Source organism: Fukomys damarensis, unplaced genomic scaffold, assembly GCF_012274545.1.
Source record: "Fukomys damarensis isolate Sample0158 unplaced genomic scaffold, DMR_v1.0_HiC HiC_scaffold_13, whole genome shotgun sequence".
In the NCBI taxonomy this organism is placed as follows: Eukaryota; Metazoa; Chordata; class Mammalia; order Rodentia; family Bathyergidae; genus Fukomys; species Fukomys damarensis.
In genome coordinates, this window is record NW_022900925.1 from 30,001,350 (window position 1) to 30,011,799 (window position 10,450).

The following is a 10,450-nucleotide window of genomic DNA, read 5'->3' on the forward strand; positions in this document are numbered from 1 at the left end:
CACCTGTCTTGGGATCTTTTGCTCAGCTGGGTTGTACCTTCATTGTTACTCCATCTGTTTGCTATTATTTTGAAACTCCACAATGTTGATTGAACCCTTCCGACTTTTCAGCATTGCTCTGCATTTATTCTTATATTTATCCCATCTCAATCAGTTAGAAGACATTTAAACTCTAAGAATGAATCAAATATTTCTCTCCTACAATTGGTGCACTGAGCTTTTTGTGGATTAGTTATCAATTTTACTTTAGGCAAGCCAACGTATCTCATGAAATTAAACTGGGAGACTTGAATTTCTCTCTTGTTTTGTTAAGAGAGTAATGGAAAAAAGGGGAAAGCAATCGGGAGAACTTACAATCCGTATCAAGTATGGCACGAACAGACTTGATGAGCTCCTTAGATTCCAGGGCCAGGGTGGCTGGGATGTTCCGCCCGTTCCTCCCCAGTGGCGTGAGGGAAGTCTGAGAAGCTAGCATGGTTCTTCTTTCACTGCGGGGGCAATGAAACAAACTTGAAAGTGTTATGTAACAAACAATACCCGTCTTTGCTAAATCTGAATTTGTATTTGTTATAAATTTGTATAAACATTTTCCATTTCTAGGGAAAGTGCATTCTTACAGCCATCCATGAAGTAATTTACACAGAGCAGTACTTCTGCTTTCAATCCTTTATTATACAATAAATAGGAATATCTTAAAAATTAAGTTGATTTTCCAAACATAGGGAGAAAGGAAACGAAGGATGGCCTCTCTCCTAAAGCAATCTGTGGGCCTGTTTTGTCAATGTGTGTGTGTGTTTTGCTAACATGGTACAGCCATTTTTTTGTTGTTTTTTTTTTTTAAATTCAATTTAAGTATATAAACAAATTTACTAGAGAGGTATATACTATTACTTATAGTAAGGATATAAATTTGATATATACATTTATTCCTGAAATTATTTCTTAAACTCTTCCACTTGTTATCAACTCTAAAACAGCCTACAGCACTTATGTCACTTAAAAAAAACAATCAAATGTCATCATCGGAAATGAATACATTCTGATATAATTAAACACACAAGATTGTCCCTAAAAAAACATTCTATAAAACTTATACTTGAAGAGACAACTTTACACTATTATAAAACCATCAATTACAGTCCACTGTCTTAAGGAGAAAATGAAGAATCAATTTTCAAATTAAAAGACACAGACTTGCCTCCAGTGTTTGTACAGAAGGTATAGGTACATTACAGAGCCTGAACCAGATTTTGCTAATGTTTATCTTTTCGAGGTGTGATGAAAAGTTGCTTAACGTAGCTGTTTAAAATTGCTTTTTTCCCAATAGATAGTTTAAAGCAAGAGCAGGCCCAGGCTTTTAAACAGTTTCCTTAATTTTGATGTCTGTTGATTTAGTATCAAATTTCTTTTAATTAGGCAGGGCACAACAAAAACTTGGAGAGTGGTGGTGCTGGGGGACACAAGTAACTCATGTAAGGGAAATATGAGTATTTTGAGATCCCTACTGAGAATCATAATTATGGCACCGACTTCATATAATTATATCATAAGCAGAATGAATAACAACAGATTCCATCATTACAAGAAATAAAACATTACATTAAAATGAACTTAAAAGTGACCACTGTAGATATTCTAATTTTTTAAAAAAAGCTACATGGAAACCTAAGGTATCTTCATTTATTTGCTTTATTAGAATGTTGTGTTCAAACTAAAGGGTACAATTTTCCTATGTTTCTGAAAATGATACTGCGAGAACAAGACATTTAGAATCAGTTGCAGTTATTATAAGATGAGAGGGAAAACTACTTCTAAAATGTACAAACAGGAACGTCTCAGCTGTATATGTCTTTCATCATGAATTAGAATGACCATAACTTTGTGCTTTGGAATGAATGTTATTTGTGTATTTGTAGTTCCAAGTAAGAAACTAGAAATCTGAAACATTATGACTAATAAGGAAGTCCAGGTGTATCCTCCAAACATATTTATTTTATTTTTATCTACCAAATGATGAAAACGAAAGAAACTGATTGCATCAATGCGTTTATACAAAATTCTACTTGACAAAATCACTGATCTCCTTGTTTGATGCTGACCCTTAGCACGACACCTGTGATCACTAACAATTATTCACACACAGGATGCTTTGTGGACTTCAATCTAATCTCATATTTACAGAATTCTTGACAACAGGATAAGTGATCTCTACCTCAATTTCAGAATACGAGTGTACAATGATTGATCAACTATTTCCAGAAACTTCTTTTACAGAGATGTGATCAAAACCAATATGTCCTTGTACTTATTTTCAAGGCATTAATGAACGGCATCAAATGGTAATTATGTAACATCTTAAGACCATGTAAGAGATTTTTAGTATATTGGTTACAATTTCTGGAGGGCTACTTTAATTAGTGGATATACTCTGTAGAAAGTACTTAAATATTCTTACCTTAAATTTGATAAAGCAGAAGAATTATCAGAAAATACTTCTTGAATAGTCTAGCAACAAATAAGAAGGAGGAGACAAGAAAGTTTGACCCTTTTAAAAAATGTCTTTTCTTGCGTGCATAATTAATATTTACAAAGTCCCTCTCTGTTGAGTAAACAGAGGTTTCTGTTATTTCGGAGAATACATTGTATTAACATGCAATTTTACTCAGGAATATAATAGCTATAAAAACACAAGGTTATAAGGTTAATATTTATGAAATCATACTTACATGGTATCAGTACTTTTAGGAAAGCACTCATTAAAAACAGTATATATTTGAGATCATGTTACTCTGTCTCAAGTATTTCTCTTAATAATCTATATAATGTTAGCCAGTCTTTTCATTATCAAGGCAAGTCTAAATCTGACTATAAGTCAGCATTGCTGTTTTGAGACCAGAAAACATATTTATGCCACCAAACACTGCAGTATTTATCTACATCAGTTGCTTATATATTTCTTAAAAACGAACATAATATACTACACAGTCACCCCTTAGTATCTGTAGGGGATTGGTTTCGGGCCTCCCAGAATAATAAAATCACAGATACTCAAGTTGCTTATAAAATTTCTGGATAGCACATCTGCAAATAACCTACGTCTAGCCCCATGAACTTGAACTCACCTCTAGATTATGTAAATAGCTGTTATATTCTATGTTTATCCAGTTATCATAAGAAAAAAAAATCTGTATTATGTTCAGTACAGAAGGAACCATTGTATGCCTAACTATTCAGAATACAAATGAAGGATGTTCAAGCAATCAGTCCTGGAGAGTGTCTGAGAATCTGTGAAAGGGTGGGAGGTTACCTATCACTTCATTTGTGTGGATTGTGTAGTGCCTGGTGGGTGATAAACTCAAATCTTGCTTTTCAGAACTTTTGATTTTTTTTTTTTTTTTTTGGTATGGTGGATTGAACCCAAAGTCTTTGCACTGAGCGACATTCTCAGCCTTTTAAAAGTTTTTGAGACAGAGTCTTGCTAAATTACTAAGTTGCTCAGGAGGGTTCAAACTTGTGATCCTCTTGCCTCTGCCCCACAAAGTGCTAGGATTACAGGTGTGCATCACCATAACTGGCTACTTTCTGGAATTTCTTGGTTCCTGAATATTTTGGATCTGTGGTTGGTTAAATCCACAGATGTTGAAGAGAGAGAGAGAGAGAGAGAGAGAGCCAAGTGTGTCAAAAAAAAACTTACCTCTACGAAATGAAGGAGCTTTTCAGTGGATGCTTCAAAGGTTTTTCGAGCCATTTCTGACTTCCGCAATTGACAGTCAAGCACTGTGATTCTTTTTCTTAAATCCTGAACACTTCCCTAGAATGAGATATCAAAGGTAGCATCTTACCCATAGCTTTGATTTTTACATTATGGTTTCCTATTTTCAATTTTCACAAGCTTACATTGAATATTACCACTTCATTTATTTTTTTTTTTGTTGCTACACATCTCTTGTGATTTTGTCAGAGGATGCAGATAGAATCCCTTACTAGTACCACAGAAGTAAAAACACTGGACACACACACGCACACACTGTAATGCAATACAGCATGAGGTGGAGCTAGCAGGGAAATAAAGGAATTCTATGGAGGCAAATGGTAGAAATGCAGAGAGAAGCCACTGGGGTGAGAGAGCACCAAAGCATAATTTGCTCTGAGAGTGATGCTGATCCCTGGTGGCCCGCAGTTTAGACTTTCAGCAGTCACAAACAACAAGCGGAAGAACTTTAATGGGTAAACTAGGAGGAAACAGTCTTCACAGAAGTAAGCACTGCCTTGATTTGGGCTCTGGTGAGTGAGAAAAATAAGTCTCTCCTGAATCATTTCTAACCACAAGCCTGTACTCACGCAAGTTTGGGGCCTGAATTTATATTACCTGGGGGGCCTGAAAATTCATGATCTAAAAATTTAGTTTAAATTGTTCCCATACTAGTAAAAACAAAAACAAAATTCCTCTGGAGAGCTGTTTTCTAAACTCAGATCTCAAAGAATCCCCAAATAAAATGTCAATAGAACATGACCTCACAGTAAAAAAAAAATAATGAAAAGATGAAAATAAAGTATTTGTAGATGGGGAGGGGAAGAGGGGGTGAAGGGAGGGCAGGGATAAGGGGAAAAAAGGAGAATCAAGACTTGTCATGTAGAGGTACAAGATCCCAACAATGAATGTAACTGTACTGTATCCCTAAAATGTACCAATAAACTCAATTAAAGCTGAAAATAAAATTACTAAACATATGAAGAAATAAGCTCCATGAATTAAAGTTAGCTAAAAGAAATACACTAGGTTATGCCTTGCATGGTGGTACACAATGTAATTTCTGCATTTGAGGAGGGTGAGGCAGGAGAAATTGCAAGTTTGAGCCTGGCCGGTGCAACTTAGCCATTGGCGACCCTATCAAAGAAAAAGGAGGAGGAGGAGGAGAAGGAAGAGGAAGAAAAGGAGGAGGAGGATGAGGAGGAGGAATGGTAATAAGAATAAGAAGAAGGGGAGTAAGAAAAGAAAGAAAATGGCTGGGATGAATTTCACTGTGAAGGCCGTGGGCTCAATCCTCAGTACCATAAAACAATGAAAACCACCACCACAGCAAACACTATAGGATCAGAGCTAAGCAGATATCAGAGTGGTCAGATGTATAATACAAAGTAATTACGTTTAACATTGTCATGGCTTGGGTATAACCCCCGCCCAAGCCTCATGCACTCGTAGGTGTAGATTTTGGAAGGTGCCTGGATCATAGTGTGGGATGCTGAATTGCACTGAAGGCTGTATGATAACTAAATTGGTTTAGCATAGTTCTGGGTATGGATAATGGAAAACCCACCCTATGTGGGTAGTGCCGATCAATAGCTTGAAGCTGGATGGATCAGAAAGGGAACGATGGAAGGCAGGCTTCCTGCTGCCTCCTTCCTATTTTTCCCCTGCCATGGCATCCTGCCTTGGAGCCAACTATGACTGAAACCCCTACAAGCTGTGACCTGAAATAAATCTTTTCTCCTTTAACTTGTGAATGTTGGGTATTTTGTCTTAGCAATAAAAGTGATATAAATATGTTTTAAAATTTAAGAAAGAACTGTGTAATAAAGGGACAAGAAAGCTATCCAAATGAACCCAGATGACAAAAATAAGTGGAAAAAATAAAAATGTAGTCATAATTACATTTATTATTATTATTACTATTATTATTATTATTATTTTGGTACCGGGGATTGAACTCACATTTATTATTTTTAATAGCAAAACATTTATTGATACATTTTAGGCATACATAATAACACTCATCATAGGGAATTTGCACCTGTACATGGTATATCTTGCCTATTTTTTCCCAAACCCTACCTCCCCCTCAAGCTTGATTTATGGGTTTAACATCCAATTAGTTACAGCTGAAAAGAGAAAGAGTAAACTGGAAGACAAAGGCAAAGAAACTTCTTATAGCTGAATAGAAATACAAAAATTGAAATATGAACAGAGGAGAAGAGGTCAGGAGAAAACAGCTGCAAGATCGATTATATATATATATATATATATTCTCGTTACAGAAGTGCAACTAGAACGAATGAAAAAAAATAGCTTAGGTTTTTCTGGAAACAGCAAAAGACACTACATTCCTCAGACCAAGGCACACAAAGAATCTCTAACAGCATAAATTAAAATAAATCAACACATGACTCACTGAGGAAAAATACTGAATATCAAAGTCAAAGAGATCTTAAAATCATATAGAGGAGATCGCAAACTGATCGCTGACATCACAACGATGAAATAAAAACGATGAAAGAATTTAAAAATCAACAACATTCTCAATGTAGCCAAAATATACTTCAAGAATAAGAGTTGTATCAAGACATTTTACAGATAAATGGAGAATTTACCAATAGATCTTCAGTATATGAATTCCTATATGATGTACTTTAGGAAGGAAATGATCTTAGCACGAAAGTCTGAGAAGTAAGGAAGAATGCTGAATACAGGGAATGGTAAACAAAGAGTCAATCTAAATAAATTTTGCCTGGGAAATTTAGTGACTTACTGAGACCCTGTCTTGAAATTAAAAAAATAAATAAAAATGTCTTGGAATATCTGCTTGGTGCAAAAAGTCACGAGCTCAACTCTGAGGACCACCACTGAAAACAAAACAAAAACCAAAATAAAACAAAAGGCAAAAATGTAGAAAATCAAGACAGCTAAAACATTAACAAAAACAGAATTTGAGTAAGTAGAGATGATTATTCTAAAGTACATACAACATTTAGAAGGAGGAAAGTCACTGATTCATTTTACAACTAGTTAAATGTTAAAATTTCTAGAATAATCATTAAAAAATAGAAGTTCTAAACCAGAACAGAGAAATGTATGTAATTAGGCAGCAGGACAAAGAAGAAACTTGAATCCATTAAAAAAAAGCACAAAATAAAATAATAATTAGGATACACAAGGCAAATAAAATGAACAAAATGAGAGGGTGGAAATGAAGCTAGATGACTTACTAAATAGAAGGGTATAAATAGAAAGATCCTTCCAATTACCAATCAAAGCTTAATAAATGGTGGGAAAAGCCCAGCTACGTGTTGTTTATCATAGATATAATTAAAATATAAGGACACTGAAAAGTTCAAATGGATAAAAAATAAACAGGATGAAAAAACACCAACCAAAAGAAAGTTGTGTGACTACGTGAAATCAATCAAAAGCAGGCAGTAAGGGAAAAAGAGATTGCTAAATAGAAGAGTCGTGACATTTTCATAAAAGATGATGACATAATTCCAAGCCCGAATTCATCTGAAAACATTACTCCAAAATGCGTAAATAAAAATTTTAAAAAGAAACCAAAAGAGAATTTTTTAAAACATTAGTAACCAATGGCTCAAGCAGGCAGAAAAACGAATATAGAGAAGGAATAAACCCCTAATGCCCCTTTTAGGGGAGTATACAGAACGAGAGTATCCAACAACTGCAGAGCTCTTTTCTATTCTAGATCAATTACCGCTTCTGTGATCACCAAGTAGTAAGCCACGAAGCAAACATCAACAGATTTTTGAGGAGTGATTATTCTGTACACTGTATTCTCTGGCCACAATGCAATTAACCTTTCTGTGCCTCGATGGTGTTCATAAATAAAGACAATCATAAATAGGTAAGTTCTTGCCAAATATAGTTGAGGAAATTTCAGTAAAAATTCCAATTGGTTTTCTTTTGCTGGGCTTCCTAAACTGAGTCTAAAATAGATGAAAGAAGAAAGTGTCATACAGTCAGTACACTTTTAAAAGAAAAAGAACTAGGCAGTATGACTAGATATCAAGATTCGTTTTACAAGATATAGTAAATAACGTACTGTGTTTTTCACAGAGGAATAAATATAGACCATTGAAAGAACAGAGATCCACATACACATGAAACCTTGATACAGGAAACCTGGTTTGCAGCTCAACTAGGAAAGAAGGAGCTTCTCAATAATTGGTGGTGGGACAGTTATACATTCGGAGTAAAGAAATAATGAAAAAGGCATCCCCACTTTATGCAGGGCCACAAAACCAATTACAGACAGATTGAAAATTTAAAACTTTTGGCCCAAAAATAAAGGAGACTCTTTATCTCTCTGGAGATAAGAACTTTTAAAATTTCCACCCAAGGGAAATAAAAAGTTTGACCGTATAAAAATTAAGGACTCTTGTTCATTTCAGCACAGAATGAAAACGCAAGCCACGTGTTTGGGAGTAATTTTGAGACATATAACCTAATAAAGTATTGATAAGTGCTAGAATCATTGACACACCTCTACCCACCCCCCCAAAAAAACTCAATGCAAAAGTGGTAAAAAAAAGACACAAAGGGACATTTCACATAGAAACACAAATGCCTCAGAAATACATAAATATATGTTCAATTGTGTGTTGGCGGTTGGGAGCAAAACCCTGGTTTATAGCATTGGGGGTATAAATATTTCAATCAAAGCCTACTTCAAACTGACAACCCAACGTCACTGAACATGGCGATGCATGCAGTCATCCACTGGTCCCAGCCCATCACTGCCTCAAAGTCATTAGTTGCCAGGGAAATGGATATAACACATTTTTTTTCCTCATTGAGTTTATTGGTACATTTTAGGTACACAGTACAGTTACATTCATCATTGGGATCTTGTACCTTTACATGACAGTTCTTGGTTCTCATTTTTTCCCCACACCCCTGCCCACCCTTCACCCCCTCCTCCCTTCCCTATTTACAAACACTTTAGTTCCATGTTTTCATTTTCTCATATTTTTTTTCTTTCCCCTTATTTCCTTTCCCCTACCCTTCCCACTTCCCCTACACCTTTAGCCCTTTTCTTCCTATTTCACATTGTTAATTATACCGTTAGGATCTTATTACAATTATAGCTTTTCACACCAGAGAAACTATTTGGTATTTACACAGGTGTGACTTATTTATTTCACTTAAGAGTATATCCTCAATATGCATCCATTTTCCTATAATATAACACTTATTATACCTACCAGTCTCACAAAAATTAAAAGTAAAAGCCAACAAATGGTTGGCAAGGTGCGGGGTAAATGGTACTTCTCATTCATTACTGTGGGAGTAGAAAGTGGTGTCAACACTTTCCAACATAATGAAGCATCTCCTTGTAAAGTTGAATGTACAATTATCCAACCTAGTCATTCTACTGGCAGGTTACCACTACACATGTGGAACAGGAGAGATGTTCCAAAATGTTTTTAGCACCAAGAACTATAGTAGAAGACGACAGAAGTAACCAGATGGACCACTGAATGCAGAATGAAGATATATACTGTGGTGTATCTATACAATGGAGGACATAAAAGACATGAACTACAAACTTAGAATATCTGAAATATAACACAAAATATTGACTTAAAAAAAGAGTAGTCTATATAGTATATTTGTATTTATATAAAGTTGATAAATAAACAAATCTATACGTCATAGCTTTTAAGAGATATATCCATATATTTAAAAAAATTTAGATTATCAAGAAAACAGGGGGCCGGGTATTTAGCTCAGTGGTGTGGAAGCCTGCTCCCAAGCCCAATGTCCTGAATTTGATCTCTGGTATCAAAAAAAACCCAAAAAAATGTAGTGAAAATATGGGCTGGGGATTTAGCTCAGTGGCAACAATGCCTGCCTCACAAGCACAAGGTCCTGAGTTCAATCTCTGGGACCAAAACAAAAAACAAAACAAAACAACAGCTATACAACAAGAAAACAGAAAACACTAAATCCAGGAGAGTGGTTACCTAAAGGGACAAGAGAGAAATGCAACTGGAGAGGGGCACTGTGACTCTAAAAGTATTTTGCAATATTTTATTTCTTAAGGTAGAGGGAATTAAAAAACAAACAAACAAAAAAACAACCTCAGGGCGGGGGATTTAGCTTGGTGGTTCCACCACCTGCCTCGCAATTGCAAGGACCCAAGCTGGATCCCTGGTATCAAAAAATAAAACAAAACAAAACAAAAAAACAACCTCAAACAAATAACTAAGTAGATAAGAAAAAATTATAATGAATAATAAAAGCATGGTTATGAAAACAATCTGAACTTTTACTATTTTGATAATTCCCCAAATATTTTCATAATCTGGTTAAAATTACACAACACAGTCACATCTTTTTTTCAGAGTGTGAATTCTGGATGAAAAATGAACAAAGTATGTGACAGTCAAAAGTGTTAATACTTTCTCAACGAGACTCCCTCCGCCCTCGTGGTGTCATAAAAGGAAGATGGGACTTCATTCAGCCTTCTTATGGAACCGGGTTAAGTGAATACACGTGAGAAATGTGCTAGAGACTCTTAAGAGCTAAATTAAAAAAGCTTTAGTTTTTTTCCTAAATATTGCTTTTCTGAAACTAGTTTTGTTCTCACTTGGTATATCTGCAGAATTTAATTCTTTTTTTTTTTTTTTTTTTTTCCCCGGCCCTTGTGTGGCGCGTCGA

At 35.2% G+C, this 10,450-nt stretch overlaps 1 protein-coding gene across 4 annotated transcripts in view; it reads right to left on the reverse strand.

The window, feature by feature from the left end:
- Window positions 1–10,450, reverse strand: part of Stxbp4 (syntaxin binding protein 4) — a 166,621-nt gene that overhangs the window by 66,452 nt on the left and 89,719 nt on the right. For all 4 annotated transcript variants that reach the window (XM_010620205.3, XM_010620204.3, XM_010620203.2 and 1 more), the window contains exons 14-16: window positions 3,695–3,811; window positions 2,456–2,505; window positions 355–488 (exon numbers count right to left, since the gene is read on the reverse strand). In XM_010620205.3, the coding sequence (XP_010618507.1) occupies window positions 355–488; window positions 2,456–2,505; window positions 3,695–3,811 (301 nt within the window). The remainder of the gene's footprint in view (window positions 1–354; window positions 489–2,455; window positions 2,506–3,694; window positions 3,812–10,450) is intronic.